Source organism: Mus musculus, chromosome 16, assembly GCF_000001635.26.
Source record: "Mus musculus strain C57BL/6J chromosome 16, GRCm38.p6 C57BL/6J".
Classification (NCBI taxonomy): Eukaryota; Metazoa; Chordata; class Mammalia; order Rodentia; family Muridae; genus Mus; species Mus musculus.
This window is the reverse complement of record NC_000082.6, coordinates 95,377,961-95,395,574: the sequence shown is the minus strand read 5'-3', so window position 1 is coordinate 95,395,574 and position 17,614 is coordinate 95,377,961. Positions and strand designations below refer to the sequence as shown.

The following is a 17,614-nucleotide window of genomic DNA, read 5'->3' as shown; positions in this document are numbered from 1 at the left end:
ATGACTATGATCTGCCTGATGCATGCTACAAATGAGCTGGGGTCCTCTGGAAGAACAGCCAAGGTTCTTAACCACTAAGCCATCTCTCCCAGCGTCTGTGAAGTGTTGAAAGTAATACTTACTTTCTTGTTTTGGTCCTGGTAAGATTACTTTTTCTTCAATAAAGTAATATCTGAATAGATGACCTTGAAAAAGACTTCCTTTCTTCTGGCCCTGGTTTGCATGTGTGCCCCTGTTACACACAGGGTGTACCAGGGAGTGATAGATCCCTAGGCCAGGGCAGCATTTCAGGCTACAGTGCAGGCTTTAAGCTACAATAACCCGTGGCCCAGGGAGTTCTTGTTCACCTCATATTAAGACGTTTGTCTTTCAAAGTAGAGTATCTTCCCTTCCCCCTGTGCAGGTGTCCCCTGCAGGAAAAGCATATCTGTGAGTTCTGGCCACTCAACTTACATTGCAACTTCTCCTTTAGGGCGCCTTCACCCCTCCCCCATCTTATTTTATGTGTATAGTTATTTTGCACTGTGTATATGCCTGTGCACTGCTTGCGTGCCCAGCACCGGAGGAAGCTAGTGGACACCAGATCTCCCAGGACTGAACTTACAGATAACGGTGAGAAGCCGTGTATGGGGATTGAACCCGGATCCTATGGAAAAGCAGCCAGTGTTTTTAACCTCTCCAGCCTGTATTCTCTTCAGAGTAACCTTCTCCTCTGTAAGACGTCGACGATGTGTGATCCGCTGTAGTGAGGGCTTTCCCACGGGTCAGTGCCAGGTCTTCCTATGACATGCTGTCACAGACAAGATGATAATGAGAGCAGACGTCTCCACCCAGTCAGGGTTTGTTGAGAAGCCACTCCAGGGGACCACACGAGACCTTTTCTGTCAGAGTTAAGAGTTCCATTAATGAAAAACTTGTAATAGTCAAAATCACTGCTTCATCCTGACTTCCTTTGTTAATAACTAAGTGTAATAGCATAAAACATACATATTTATTTGTATCTATTCATATATTTATATTTATAAGATAAGTTTGAAAATAGAGTCTAATGGCTTCATTTTGCTGTTTGTTTGGTTTTTTTTTTTATGATGGAGGATGGGATTTGAAACCCATTAACATGAATTATGCCTGCAGGTTATAACATGAAAATCAAAGCAACTTAGCTAAAGGCTGCCCATTGCTGCTTGATTGCTTGTTTCGAGACACAGTCTCACTATATAGCCCAGGCTGTCCTCAAACTCACTATGTAGCTCAGGCTGGCCCTCAAACTTGTAATCTTCCTGTTTCAACATCTACCAGCCTTGGCTTTGACTCTGTTTTAGTTATATATAGTTTGGGTGCTGTCTTAGTCAGGGTTTCTATTCCTGGACAAAACATCATGACCAAGAAGCAAGTTGGGGAGGAAAGGGTTTATTCAGCTTACACTTCCACACTGCTGTTATCACCAAAGAACATCAAGACTGGAACTCAAGCAGGTCAGGAAGCAGGAGCTGATGCAGAAGCCATGGAGGGATGTTCTTTACTGGCTTGCTTCCCCTGGCTTGCTCAGCCTGCTCTCTTATAGAACCCAAGACTACCAGCCCAGAGATGGTCCCACCCAAGGGGCCTTTCCCCCTTGATCAATAATTGAGAAAATGCCTTACAGCTGGATCTCATGGAGGCATTTCCTCAACTGAAGCTCCTTTCTCTGTGATAACTCCAGCCTGTGTCAAGTTGACACAAAACCAGCCAGTACAGGCACACACCAGCAAATGCAACATGAGGACCCATCTCATCCAGATTTGGTAAGGGGGTCTACTTCACTTCATAGAAAAACTCCCAGCCGGGCTGGTGGCACATGCCTTTAATCCCAGGCAGGCGGATTTCTGAGTTCAAGGCCAGCCTTGTCTACAAAGTGAGTTCCAGGACAGCCAGGGTTATACAGAGAAACCCTGTTTCAAAAAAACCAAAAAAAAAAAAAAATTCCCATAATCCATGGATTATGCACTCACACAACACACAGACACAGATACACACAGACACACACACACATATATACAGAGACATGCAGACACACAGATATACATATATACACTCACAGACACAGATACACACAGATCATTGACACAGACACACAGACACTGACACAGAAAGCCACACACACACACACACACACACACACACACTTAGGTGACAATGAGAAAAGAAGTAGTCAAACCCCCAAAGCCTTATCTCTCTGACCTTCAACTTTCAGGTGATTAATTCCTTTGCTAGATAGGAAAAAAAAACTGTTAGTACCTGGTATACAGTAGGCACTCAGTAAGTTTCCTATGTGAATGAGACTTCACAGTCAATCCCGATGCCGCTCTCACACCCTGGGCACCACCTACTGTTAAAAAAGTTTCCTCCCAAAGAACCAAGTCCTTCACTTCTCTCCCCCAAGAATCTCTCTCTTTGAGACACACAACACCAAAGCCTTCACACTGCACTCGGCTGACAGATTTTTCCAAAGGATCAGGAAACCCTGTCTCAAGTAAAGATAGTCTGTGGTTTGATAGTAGGGTGAGTCTCGTAGAGATAAACATTGGAAGCCAGGAAAATATTATAGCATCGAGCAGAAATCCTGCATGTGTAGACAGCTCTGGAAAGACACAGGCCCTGCTCCATGGGAACATAGACAGTGACTATCTTTACATCGCCTCTGTGTTAGTACAGCGGTGAGCATTCTACGTGTAGGGCTATATGTTCCCAGGTAGTGGTAGGACCTCAGCCCTGTGTAACCCCAGCCATTACATGCTCAGTAGCTCTTGCTGTCACTTGGCGCCAGCACTGAGCTACTCTGTGGTCCTGGAAGCATTAGCAAGTGATGCTGGGAAGAAGTCTGTGTTTCAAGTCCAATGGGCCTCTCTTTGCAGTGATGACCGACTAGGCCATCTTTTGATACATATGCAGCTAAAGACAAGAGCTCCCGGGTACTGGTTAGTTCATATTTTTGTTCCACCTATAGGGTTGCAGTTCCCTTTAGTTCCTTGGGTAATTTCTCTAGCTCCTCCATAAGGGGCCGTGTGACCCATCCAATAGCTGACTATGATCAGGGGAACACCAGGGCCAAAAAGGGGCAGTGGGTGGGTAGGGGATTGGGGGGGTGGGTATGGGGGACCTTTGGGATAGCATTGAAAATGTAAATGAGGAAAATATCTAATAAAAAAAATGAAAAAAAAAAAAAGAAGTCTGTGTTTCAAAGTACTTGGTGCGCTAAAACTCTTCCAGGGCACCGTGCCCTCAGCCAGCCCTTCCTGTCCATAATTCTGTCAAAACCTATGGATGAGACATGAATTTCACCATGCCATTTCAGCTCCATCTTGCTCGGAGGATAGCCCTGTCTACCTGCCTAATGTGGTTTTGCTCTTCTCAAACTCAAAGGTCAAGTCCATAGCAAGCCCGAAGTCCTGTGACTCTACAAGTTACCTGCCAAGCTGCAGCTAACAATGCTTTGAGGGAAACAAACAAGGGCCCTAGGAAGGTGGAAGCAAAGTTTTCAACACTGGCGTGAAAACCTAAAGAGTCCATGGATGTCTAATGTTTCCAAGAGTGTGGAAACACGTGTGTTAGGTAGAACTTGAAAAGTGTTTCCAAAATTCTACTACAGATAATGTAACCAGCACACAGAGGTACCACTGCTGTGGCAATCCAAGGTTAGCCATCTGTGTGGGCTAGCCACCAACTGAGAAGACGGCAACATATTTCTTTGTTCTCTGATGAAGCTTGATTCGTCTTTGCTAAAAAAAAAATATTTATGTGTTATGCATGCATGTGTATATGTGAATGCCTGGTCTAGCTTTTAGTAGTCAGAAAAGTGTATAGGATCCATTGAAACTGGAGTTACAGATGGTTGTGAGCCACCATGTGGGTGGTGGGAGCTGAACCTGGGTTCTCTGCAGGAGCAATAAGGGTTGCTAACTGCTGAGCCCTCTCTGCATCCACCTAAATTGTTTTCTTTACTTGGTGTTAAACTATGAGACTTGTATCTCTCAAATATCACTTTCATGCACACACACACACACACACTTTTTCATAGAAAGATATCTTTGTCTTATTGCACATACAGTGGCTGCCTTACTAAAGATTCCTGTGGCCTGTTTTCAGGGTCAGTGGGAGCAACTCATCCCATCCACACCGCCATTTTCAGTCCCTGTCTTGGTTCACTCAGGTCGCTGGTCTACACTCTTTATCTGCCTCTCTTGCCTCAGCTCCACCCCTCACCTTCTCTGCCTTCCTGACTGTGCCCCCATCACCAGGAGTCCACAGCTCTAGATCCTGTGTTTGGCACAAGAATAGGAATCCAATGGGGGACTTTGCTGGGGTCTCCAACGCAGCATCCCTCCCTGAAAGCATTGCTTGAACTGCATGAGTCCTAGTGTCTGCTGCTAGCTCTGTTTACTGTCACCCAGCAAGAATGAACACCAGCTCTCTGTTTTCTGTGAGTGTTCACAGACATCTGTCACAGGAGTCTGGACATGACAGTTTCAGAAGGAATTGGCGAGTGAAATAGAAGCCAGACAGCAGCTTGGCTTCCCACTAAGTGCTTCTCCTAAGCTTGGTTTCAGCTGCAGTGCAGGCTGTTGAGCTGAGCCTGGGCACAGCATGGTCTCAGATGTAGTGCAGGCTGCTGGTCTGGGTATGGGAACAGCATGGTTTTACACTGTAGTGCAGGCTGCTGAGCTGAAACACCAGGCCCATGTTACTCATGGTTCTGCAGATGGGACATCCAGGGACAAGATGCTAGACAGCTCCATGTCAGCTAATCTGCTAGGGGCTTTCTCTTTGGGTTGTAGGTAGCTACATGCTCACATGGAGGGAGTGAAGCAAGGGAGGAGCTCTCTTCCTCTTCCTCTTTGTGTGTCTCATCCATGTGTGTGTGTGTGTGTGTGTGTGTGTGTGTGTGTGTGTGTGTGTGTTGTACACATTCGTGCATGTTTCTGTGGATGCCAGAGGTCAGTGTCTGCTGCATTTCTCAGTCACTTTCCACCTTATTTTTTTAAGGTGAGGTCTCTTCCTGAACCACAGAGCTAACTGATGGGCTAAAGTTTCTTGGAAGCTCTAGGAGGATGGGTGCACGTGCTATCATGATGGTTTGTTCATGTGCACACACCATCATGATGGTCTTTCCAGGTGCACATGCCATCAGGCTGGTCTTTCTTGATGCACACACCATCAGGCTGGTCTTACGGTAGATTCTGAGGATCCAACTCAAGTCTTTGTGTTTGTTTACATAAGCGATTTACTCACTGAGCCAACTCCCCAGTTCTCCATCTTCCTGCCATTACTATCTCTACCCTCATAGCCTGAGCTAAATATGATTATCCCTCTATACCATTATGGGGGGCTTATTGCTTCAACGTGAATTTGGGGGACCACAGCATTCTGACTTTTGTCCTGCTTCCTGACTTTCCCCATGCTGCCTGTCATTGGACCTCTATATCACAAGACCACTGGGCCCTGCTCTTTGGGCACTGTTCTAACAGAATAAATTGTCTTTTTCTCCTGCAGGAACTCACCTGATGAGTGCAGTGTGAACAAAGGTGGGAAGATGGTGGGCAGCCCGGATACTGTGGGGATGAGCTACGGCAGCTACATGGAGGAGAAGCATGTGCCGCCTCCCAATATGACCACAAATGAGCGCAGAGTGATCGTCCCTGCAGGTCAGAGGTCTTGAGATTTTGTTCTGGTTAACAAGCCGTGCTTCCCAGGAAAGACAGACAGACAGACCACTTCTGTCCTTTATGAGTCTCTGTCAGGGACGATATACCCAGCCTTCCTGTTGGAGTTGCTCTCTGTTCTACCCACATCACTCAGCCCCCATCTACCTCATGGCTCTGTCTCATTGTTTTCTTTTCTTCCACTCCGTCTTCCTCTCACTGGAACACAGGTACCAAATGCTCTGGTAAGGCACACAAGGGCCAAATGCCCTGACCAGCCCACATCAGCACTCTCTGGGCGTGAACCAGGGGCAGGTAGGATAAAGAATGTCCAGCTACTGGTCACACTTTTTGTCAGAGTGGTCCAAGTTATGCATAGCAAAGCTTTCGTAAGCTCCACTGTTCCCTGCTCTAGATAAACACATCTTTGTAAGGAGCAATAATGAACGGGATCAAACCCCTTCACCTCCCCCACCCCAACCCAATAGTATGATATTTTCTCAGGCTGTGTCAGCTTCTAAACAGGAAGTTCTGTGTGCAGAGACTCTGGCAAAATATGGGTCTATCAGATGTGTCGGCCAGATGGGGTCCCTTCAGGGATGTCACTACAAGACTTGATAGACCTCAAAGATGGCTTGATGACATCAGGGCACCAGGGTCCTCTTTTACAGATGTGCCTTGTTTTGCCACATATAGCAAAACTTCAGAGGACACAATAATGACAGTCCCATGTACCAACAGGCTCAAACTGCTCTAGATATTTATTGGAAGGCATATAGCATGTACTCAGACCACACATTTGGTTTTACTCACAGCTGCTGCACTGTATACTCTGAGGCCACCTTACTTGCCACTGTGCCTCAGCAAGGGGGAAGTTCCCACTGGGTGGAAGCTGACCCCAGTCCACCTTTGTCATTGCTGGCTGGACATGAACTGGAGGACGTGGAAGCCTAAGGGATGCTGACCCCAGCCCACCTGTTGGCCTTCCTCTAGAAAAGTTTCATTTCTTCACCTGAGGCAAAGAAAGTCTTAGTCATGTATGATAGAGGAGCAAGCTGAACAGAGCCTGCTTGACAAACCCATCTTCTCCTTGTAGAATCAAGATGGCTATCGCTGCTTTGTAGAACCGTGCTGCTTTGGGCCGTCTTGTATTTCTGAAGTATCATTAGGATGCTTTAATATCATCAAAGTCTTCTTAAGAGAGGTCAGACTTGAGTCTTTTCTCAGAGGAAAATGAGGCAGAGAATTCGTCTAGTCCAATCAGGATGTCAGCAGGTCTTACGCACAGGCACCCATCCAGTGCTGCCTGGACAGACCAAAGGATGCATCTGCAGATGGACTCCAGCTGGCATGAGGTAGAGGGGTGTTTCTTCATTCTAAAGGAAGCTTTCTTTCAGCTGTACCCTCTTGGGCTGGTTGCTTCATGCCAGGGTAGGCAGTTATTCAGTTAATGGTATTGGTAAAAAGAGAGAGGGGTGGATGATTTTGCAAGTTGTGAGTTTTTCAGTTACTGGTCAAGGTCTAGGTATGTGTGTTCACACGGATGAACACACTCATGCGCATGCACGTGCACACACACACATTCACACACATTTGAATGGTCATCTGGCAGAGCCATGGGATCGCAGGACTCCAGGTGGTCAGCAGCAGCTGTATCCATCCCTTCAGCATCAGCACAGGTTATAACCCACACTCCTTACCCAGACTCCTTTGCAGTGTGGAGTATTCTACTCACGTTGAAGCCCTCAGAACTGAGTCCAGCTGGTTCCTGGAACTTGGTGGTGGTTAGATGTAGTGCCTGCCTGGTACCAACAGTGTGGAACAGAAGCTTTAGTTGCTCTCAAGGATTTGCTCTTTCTGTCACTACATACTGACCTTCATATCTGAGACAGACAGAGAGACAGAGAGACAGAAACAGAGACAGACAGACAGAGAGAGAGTCAAAATGGAGGACCTGGTAACTCTATGCCTAGGTAGAACCTTTGGACTTAGAGTTCATTTTGAAAAATTACTCCATTAACTTTGACTTTGAGATCCACCGTCTTCAGTTCACTCAGTAGCTAAGAAGCCCAGAAAATACTCATGAGGCATAGTCATAGGCATGTTCTTGTGGGTGTAAATGCCATGTTATATGGATATATTTACACTTCTTCCTGTGGCAACATAAATTTAAGAAACATTGTATATGTATAGACATACACAAAAATGGGACAGCCTCAACCTTTAGAGTAGAGGAATAGGTGTGTGATCCAAAGGAAGTGCTTAACAGAGAGGAAGCCCAGTGAGTGGTATGCATCATAAGTGTGTAAACATGAAGGGAGCCCAGCATGTGGTATGCATCACATGTGTGTAAACATGAAGAGAGCCCAGTGTGTGGTATGTGTCATACGTGTGTAAGCATGAAGGGGGACCAGCACGTGGTATGTGAGATTGTATACCAGTCAGTTCAACATAAATTGAGATACTGTTAGTAACAAGCTCTCCTCTAGTAAGGATCCTAGTTTAGCCTCACCAATTTTAAGCCATCTTGGAAAACCTGCAATATCAAAATCATCAAAACAAAGCCCTCTTTACAATAAAGTGCTGAATAGCTCAGATGATGTGTTGTGTAAATCCCAGAATGATCATGTGTGCACAATGGGGAAAGATCATTCCTCAGCCTCATTGGTGTCAGCTCAGATTTCCATGGTGACAGATGGCACTGAGCCCAAAACTAGCTGTGTCTTCAATTCTGGGCCCCTAACAGCAGCCCAAACCTAGTAGGTTTGACTCAGATGTCTGATCTGCAAGGTGTTGCCGAGACTGTGCCGCAGATCCAGATGTAGAAACATTGGATTCCCAGTACACATGAAGCCAATGTTCTAACCAATATCAGCATCATGTGTCTCACAAGTGTCTGCCATCAAGGACAGTGTCCTCTGTGTGCTGGCTGTGCCTCTCTGAGTCTAAGGCTACTATTTAGCTTTTGGTGGCATATACTAAGGTGTGCTAATGGGCTGCTACCAAGGAAGGCACACACATTCTCCATCATTTTGAAAAGTTACAAACTGATGACCAAATACAATAGGACTTCTGGTTTTAGCAGTTGATATTATTTTTGAAAGATTTTTCTTTTTATTTCCTAAAAATAGGTGCAAAAATGTTGCACTTAAAAACTATTTCTTCCACATTTTAGTTTTTGTTTTTTTGTTTTTGTTTTTGTTTTAATTTAACAATCATCTCAAACCCTTTGATATCAGCATCTCAGCGACCTAGTGGCCACACCCGCGATCTTCCCTTGCTCTGCGCATTTTAAGCATTACCCAAGTTCCATCCTAGTGGACAAAGGCTCCCGAGAGACTGAATTCTTTCTTCCCTGCCTCTGATTTTCCATGGAGGACATGGAAAACCTTTGAGTTGTATCTCAGCCAGTCCTTCATGCCGGATTACCCAGGAAGTATTCACTGAGCGGCCATTGCTCATAGGCCACTCTCTTAGGAGATGACCAAAGAATGCTGAGGTCGGGAAGATCCACCCCTGTGCTATAGATGTGTGGCAGGAAAACAGACAAAATCTTGAACTTAGGAATGATGGACGTTCTGGGATTCCTGAGCAAGGGGGGTCAAAATAGGTCATGAAAGCTTCATTCATAGCTGCTGCGATGGCTTTCCAGCCTGTTCCATCTCCCTTGGCCTCCTCTATCTTCCTCAGCCATTCCCTGGCCTCTGGCGTGCTGCTGTGTATGCCCTGCCTGTGCTGTTTGGGCAGCTGTGTATCCTTCCTTTCTTTGCCAACAAACTGTGCTCCCCCTTCAAGACCTCTTTACACTGTTCCCGTCTGCATGCCGAACTCGGTAGCAAATTAATCCCTTTTCTTATGACACCTGACCACCTGTCTCTTACCCCACACTTATGTTTTACTCTGTATTCCCTAAGGCATGTATATGCTTATTTAAATAGAAACAATAGCATTTGATTCTAAAGCGGAAATGAGATGCTTCGGGCTTGTGACCCAGACTACTGGCCAATCAAAACTCAGACTGAGTGAAGTTAAAAATACACAGAGAAGACTAAATGTATATGAGGAAAGAGTGAACACGTTCCGATGGCAGGCTTGGCCACAACGCTGTAGTCAAGCCTCTACTGTGGCTTTGAGCTTCCTGGTAGTCAAGATAAAAAGTGTAATTGGGAGGAAACGATTAAAGTTGTTTTATAGGAGAGGTAAGCTTATCTCAGCACAGAATCCTAAAAGCAGTATTCTTGGAGACTGTAGAGCCGGCTGCCTCCCTGCAGCCATTGTGGCTGAGCATTGCAACAGCACAAGTCTTCTGACACATTGTGAAAAGGCTGAGTGAGTTACACTAGAGTCAGCCCAGGGAAGTCACCAACAGACACTGGGGACTTTGGTGGCTACACCAGACAGGGCTTGTAGTTCTCAGAGCAGCAGAGTGCTGACTGATAGGCACCTCCCCAAATATGGCATTGCTGAGCTGGCTAGGGAAATGGGCAGAGGACCAGGAGTAGAGTCCCCTATTCTGGGCTCTGTTAGCTGGACAGCATGTTGTTATCACACCAGCATTTGTTATTGATGAGGCTGTGTATGTGTAGATTACAAGTTGTGTGAAGAGCACATGATACCAATGATAATTGCCACGTAGTGGCAGGAATCAGAGGATCATGGGAGTTGCAGGGTGATTGGAAATCTCAGTTCAATAGCTCCCTTTAAACCCAGGAAAAAAATACTCAGAAAGATAAAGACACTGTCCCAGAGTCAGCTGCACAGCTGAAAGGGGCCAGAGCCAGTGTCCAGACCTGCAAAGAACCCGCAGTTAAGAAGCTATAATCAGTCCTTCACACAGCACTGGGTTAGAATTCTGGCTTTCCACAACACTTTGTGGAGCATCTTGGGCAACTCTTGGCATCAGGAGTCTTCTCGGTAGAATGAGAACAGTCAGTGTTTCCTGCAGTGTATCTTGGCAGGGACACATTTCCCCCGAACGCTGTGTTCTAGTGCCCGGTCGTGCGTAAGCAGCAGATGTTAGCTGCCATCATTTGATTTTGTAAAACTTCAGTCTTACATACAACCCCACGTGGTTTCCTCAACCACCATCCAGCCATAGGTTCACAGATAAGATGAACCCTGACTTCAGGGTTTCAGTTCTCTTGTTTGGTGGTTGGCACAGCAGGAGTCCAACACAAGCATACAGAAACATGATGTGATGGGCGAGGTCACCAGGAGTGCTTGGTAGGGTGACAAAGCAAGATGAAGATTGTGTCAGCAGCCATTGTAGCCTCCTAGGTAGGGAGAAGGGGCAAGGTGAGAGGGCAGTGTTACCCTGTAAGAGACCACGTTAGAAAGGAAGCTTTCTACATACCTTCTGTTTGAGAAAAACAGAACTCTGATGATAAAACCTCAAATTTATTTTAAACAATGACAAGAAATAAAGAGAAATAACATTCAAATGGCCAACGCAGGAGGAGGGGATGAAAGTAAAATGAAACAGACCAATCTTGGGGTGGAACAATGGCTCACAGCAGTCGAGCGCATTGGTTGCTTTTGGAGAAGACCTAACCTCCATTCCCAGCACCACATGGCAGCTCACAACTGCATATGGCTCTAATTCCAGGGCAGCTCATGCCCTCTTCTGGTCTCTGCTAGCACTGCACATACCCGGTGATGGCATATGGAAGGGGTACCTGTACACATAAAATAGTTATGAGAAAAATGAATTAAATTAGATCCTAGGAAAATATGTGGAAAAAAGCAGGCAAATCGGGGACAACAAAATCTGAAAATTAGAGGGAATGATAAAATAACTCTCCCAAAGCAGTTATGTGGTGTTTATAAAAGCATTTTACACACACACACACACACACACACACACACACACACACACACTCTAAAATAATTAATAGTAAACAGCTAGAATGACTATATATTAATCAAAAACTAATAAAAATCTGGGAAAAAAAGTAAAAATAAAATATTGACAAATAAGATTTCAGATAGAAATCCTTTAGGGGATGGCGTAAGTTTGTCATTTAATACTAAATTCATATAAAAGGCATAAGGATGATAAATTTATATTAGCCTAGTAACATAGCCTCAAAAAATAAATAACAATGACGTAAATGGTCAAATCCATTTCAGTGAGTGAGTTTGATTTACTCTCTCTCTCCCTCCCTCTCTCCCTCTCCCTCTCTCTCTCTCTCTCTCTCTCTCTCTCTGTGTGTGTGTGTGTGTGTGTGTGTGTGTGTGTGTAACAGGTAATATATACTTTTAAGCACCCAGAGTCACATTTACAAATATTGCCATGGTCTCAAAGGCCATCCCAAAGGTGAGCCAACCATCGTGTTAAAAATCAATTTATAATTGATTGCTCTCTAGTCCCAAGAGGACAGATTAGAGTAAACCACAAACCATCAATTAAAAGTTTGAAAGTTTCAGAAACATCTTCGAGGAAGTCCTTCTCTTGGAGTCAGAATTCAGTGTGTGGCATTGAGCAGTTCTGAAGTTCCCGCCATCTCCTGTGCCTGCTTTGCAAGTGGGATCTACCCATATCAGGAGGCCAGATGTTCAGTCCTGTTTTCTTAGGCTAGTCTTAGATACACATTGGCTGACTTGCCCCAGGCCTGGCTTTGCGAACAAAACTCTTACACTAGTCCTTAGATATGGCCTAAGGGTGACATTTTATTTTATTGTATATTCCACATTTTTCATAGCCAAGAGTGCCTTTCTATTGGGAAGGGACAATCATTGATAATTTCTCATCGATTCAAATCAGGTTAATCTTATTCAATTGGAAGTGTATGCCCGTTGAAGGGGCTGTTTCATGATAGTGTATAGTCTGCTATTGACAACACAGTTCCCTTTTCCCTAATTCCAGTCACTATCTGTTAATACTCAACTGGATCAGAATCTTGTTTCAGGGGACTAGAAGGGTCTCCCTTTTTTATATTCATTAATGTATTGCTTAGCAGATGGGGGGCTCTCAACAGCTAGTTGCCTGAAGGCCAGAGGGTGACTTGAAGGAGTCATTTCTCTGCCAGAACTGTGTGGGTCCTGGGGATCAAACTCGGATTGTCAGTCTTGGCTGCCGATGTTTTTACCCACTGAGTCATCTAACCAGATGCAGCAGAGTGTTTTTATGACTCTCTCCTGCCTTTCTCACACGCATTTCTCCCACACATCGACATTAAGAATAACATAGCCCAGGAACTCTATATGATGGTGTGCTTAGATGTTTTAATATCCAGTTGGATAAAGTTGAGGTCATAAACATTTGGACTACAAGATACAGGAAAGAGTGGAGAGTCTCGACTCCCTCTCCTGGTGCAGCTCCTTGCTCTTTTGCTGTCCTTGGAACCATAATGTCATGTCTATTTCCAAAACAGCTCTCCTTTCCAGGAGGAGGCCGAGCACATAGTGTCTTATCTTATCACCATTGGCTCATGTTTTGTTGAACAGAAGCACCTCCGAAAAGCTCTTAAAATAAGAGATAAATCAGGCTTTTGTGTACAAAGGAAGAGGCAGCCCTGGAAACTAAATAGATTATTCATCTTAGCAGAGTTGACTGTGCAAACCTCTTGTGCGGGTGATTTCTTCTCTCCGGTTGTTACTGTTGGCCAAGTGCTTTCACATACTTTATCTCACTAACTTTTCAAGCCCCCACCCCCACCCCGCAGCCGTTCATTTAATTAGCCAAAGGAAAATAAGGTTAATTCCAGAGAAGGTAACATTTACACCCAGTCAGAGGGGGTAGTCGGAGTCCAAACACGCATTGCTCCGACTCCCGAGAGAGCCTTACACTTTCCTCAGTGAGCTCTCTGTGCTTGGTGTAATTAAAGACACCGCTCAACGCCTCAAAAATTCCTAATGACTCTGATATTCCACATTGTAAAGTCTGACCTCCTTACTAAGGTGCTTACTGTTCCCTTCCATGTGACTCCATCTGCCATTGCCGTCCCTCATCTCCATTCTCCATCTCCATCTACCATCTCCATACGCCATCTATATCCACCGCTCCCATCCCTCGCCTCCATCCCTCACCTCCATCATCTGCCATGTTCTTCTGCCTCCTCCATCTCTATCCCTCACCTTTGTGGCCCATCTGCGTGCCCCTCCTTCATCTCCAGCCTCCATTTCCATCCCCTCTTTCTTTGGGAAAACCCGCTGATGCTTCCCTTTGAGCCGAATTAGCTCTAAGCAGTACGTCCGAGTCAGCTATGCTTTATTTCAAATGCCCTGGTTAGTAGTTTGTGCAAATACGGTTACTATTTTGTTCTTGAGTGTCTATGTGTGTACATATGTAGGTATGTACTTGGAGGCCAGAGAACTTCTAGAACTCATCAAATAGGTCAGGCCAACTTAGCAGTGAGACCTAGGGCTCTATCTTCCTCTGCTTCTGCAACTCTGGGCGTTCACATGTTCCCTACTAGGACTTGATGAACTCAGGTCTTCATGCAAAGCAGACACTTTACAGACTGAGCCATCGCCTCAGCCCTATTTGTATTCTTTTTATAATCTATAATGAACACTCTCTCCTTTTTTTATTCTTTGTATTTATTATTTAATTTTATTTTTACTTACTCACTTTACATCCTGCTCACTGCCCCCCTCCTGCCCCTCCTGATGTCCCCTCCCACAACCCCTCCCCCTCCCCTTTTCCTCTGAGCAGGTAATATTCCCCCACCCTGGCACTTCAAGTCTCTGCAAGGCTAGGCACTTCCTCTCTCACTGAGGTCAGACAAGGCAGCCCGGCTAGAAGAACATATCCCACATACAGGAAATAGCTTTTGGAGTAATCTTCACTCTAGTCATTCAAGGCCCATACAGAGACAAAGCTGCGTATCTGCTACATATGTGTGGGGAGGCTTAGGTCCAACCCTGTATGTTCTTAGGTTGGTGGATCAGACTCTGAGAGCCCCAAGGATCCAGGTTAATTGACTCTGTTGTTCTTCCTGTGGAGTTCCTACTCCCTTCAGGCCTGCAGTCCTTCCTCCTGTTCATCCATAAGAGTCCCCAAGCTCCATCCACTGTTTGGCTGTGGGTGTCTGTATCTGTCTGAGTCAGCTGCTCAGAGCCTCTCAGAGGACAACTTGCTTCTGTCTGCAAGAATAACAGAATATCATTATCAGCGTTAGGGGTTGGTATTGGTGCTCACCCATGGGATGGGTTGATGAAAAGCCTTTTAAATGTTTTATAACTTTCCTTTATATACATGGACCAGTAAGTTTTCAAGGGGTGACTTTTAATCTTATACATTTTTTTAAATGAATGAATAAAAGTGGGGAAGAAAAAAAACAGATGGGAGGAGAAAAAAAACAACCAACCAACAACAACAAAACAAACAACAAAACAAACAACAAAAAAAAAAACCAGATCTCTACTAGAAACTGAGCCACAGTGGAAGCAGACCAGATTGTCTTCAACCTGGATGATGGAGATCTGTATGGGCCCGGCTCTTTTAGGTCACCCCCCAGGATTCTGTTTGTCTTGCTGTGACTCGCTGAGCTTGGCCTCAGGCTTTTGCAGTCTGGAGAGGGTGGGGGTGGGAGGTTAGGGGGGGGTCCTACGCTGGGGCTGACTGGGCTGCCCTCAGATTTGCCTTTAGGAGTTGATGGCGTCTGCCTTCCTCCCCTTTTAGATCCTACTCTGTGGAGCACAGACCATGTCCGACAGTGGCTGGAGTGGGCGGTGAAAGAATATGGCCTCCTCGATGTGGACGTCTTACTATTTCAGAATATCGATGGGAAGGAGCTGTGCAAGATGACAAAGGATGACTTCCAGCGGCTCACGCCGAGCTACAATGCCGACATTCTTCTCTCACATCTCCACTACCTCAGAGAGAGTAAGTATAGCTGTCACCATGGCTGCAGACCCAACCTCAGTGGGTTCAGACAGGGTGGTCCCGGGATCCTCTTGTCTGACCTGAGAGGACCACACAGGTCAGTGTGTGGAACTTCATGAGGTAGATGAACAACGCAGTCTCTCCTGGGTTCCTAAGACCAGGACGATGGAACGTGGGTTCCTAAGACCAGGACGATGGAACATGGCAGAGAAGTGGCCACCTTCACTACTTTCCATGGTGCCCAAATTGGAAGGCAGAAAGGACTCCTTCTTGCTGGGGATGTGCTTAGTTAATTCTGCTGAGCGGCACGAAGCCCCTCCTCCCATCCAACCTGACCACAGAAGGGGAGGTTTTTTTTTCCATTTTCTATGGAGAGAATGGGTGGTGCGTTAGTCAGCAGTGGCGTGAGCCTGAAGGACTGCTGCGTGATCTAACTCTGACAACTCTGAGCATGGTCTGAAAGGATCCCAACTTTAACAGGGTGGCGCATCTCCCTTGCTGTTGTTGCCTGGCACCCATACACTTCTCTCCTGTGTGGGGCCATCCCATTTGGTGTTTAAGGTATTTCCTATATCACAGGGTTTAGATGGTTCTAGCAGCCTCCCCTCCCCCCGTGCTATGGCAGGAGGTGTATATATTTTCTTCTTTTTTCCTTTTAATTCCATTTTTTTTTTCAAGACAGGGTTTCTCTGTGTAGCCCTGGCAGTCCTGGAACTCACTCAGTAGACCAGGCTGGCCTCGAACTCAGAAATCAGCCTGCCTCTGCCTCCTAAGATTAAAGGCATGCGCGCCACCACTGCTCGGCCCATTTCTCTTTCTAGGAAGCTTGTTCTCCATCTCTTTATCTCAGTGCTGCTCTGTGTCTTGTTTTGCAGCTCCCCTTCCACATCTGACTTCCGATGACGTTGATAAGGCTTTACAAAACTCTCCACGGTTAATGCATGCCAGAAACACAGGTAATGCCAGCCCCTCTGATCCCCAGGGCATGCTTAGGTTCCTACCTACAGGTGCATGATTTAAAGTGAAACTCACAGGTTAGGGGTTAGAACACAGATGTGGGAGCGAAGCCATTGGGTACCTGAACAGTTCCCATTATTTCCACCATAACCCCGTAGGCCGAGAAAGGATTGTTTTTTTAACTATCATTCTGATCCCCCAGCATGCCCCAGTGCACCAGCATCATTGCCTATGGAGACCAAAAGCTCTCTAGTATAAATGGCCTCCAGACCTATTGCTCTCCATTTTCCTTCCTAAAGCAATGCCTTCTGGGACTCCTTGGTATTTTACAGACAGCTCTGGGTGTTGGACTTGCCTTGGTTTTATATTCTGCACAGATTTGTATGTTTGCAAAGGGCAGTGGGAGGAATATATCACACTTTATATAAACCTGAGGGAAACTCTTCTGCCATTTCGGAGAATACACAGCTGGCCCCTGGCCCAGCACCTGCCTTCCTGTCTCTAACTACAGGTTCTATCTACACTTGTGTCTATCGTATGCTCGAGCCTTCCAGGGCTGGACAAGGCACTTGGTCCTGATTCACCTTCCCTCCATCTCTCAGTGTATTTGGGGTTCTCTTTGTATAAACGTGTTACCTATGTTCCAAGTACACATCTACCTCCTGTCCTGATGGCCTCACTGGTGGATGCAAGGCCATTTGCTGATCACCCACTGGATTAGCCAAGGACCACTTCTTGCCACACCCTACCAGCCCCCAGCTAGGGATGAAAGCATCAGGGGAGGTGGGGAACCTCTTATCCCTTGCAAGCAAGCGAGCCCAACCACTGCTTGCCCTAACTGAGTAAGATAGCCGCTTACCAGTCATTCTCCTTTTACTTTTAAATGTCCAGCATCTTATGAATTGAGCCTCAGTCTGCTCACTTGTAATAGGTAGCTGGTTTACCTTGGTCTTCAGTATTCAAAACCAGTGTGCTTTTCTTAAACGTGACGTGAGGTGTTCTAAGCTCCCCCTTCTCTATCTGTATCGAACATATGAATATGCTAATGGTCTTGTGGCCAAAATTAGCAAAGAACTTGGTAGAATCAACCTGTCTCAGGAAACACCCTAGAGCCTCACAGGCTCTTAACATTGCATGCATTTAGAAATTC

The 17,614-nt window shown here is 45.8% G+C and overlaps 1 protein-coding gene across 21 annotated transcripts in view; it reads left to right on the top strand.

Moving 5' to 3' along the window:
• Positions 1-17,614, top strand: part of Erg (ETS transcription factor) — a 227,432-nt gene that overhangs the window by 191,026 nt on the left and 18,792 nt on the right. For all 21 annotated transcript variants that reach the window (XM_030248969.1, XM_030248967.1, XM_030248970.1 and 18 more), the window contains 3 exons: positions 5,530-5,681; positions 15,304-15,507; positions 16,383-16,463. In XM_030248969.1, coding sequence (XP_030104829.1) covers positions 5,530-5,681; positions 15,304-15,507; positions 16,383-16,463 — 437 coding nt within the window. The remainder of the gene's footprint in view (positions 1-5,529; positions 5,682-15,303; positions 15,508-16,382; positions 16,464-17,614) is intronic.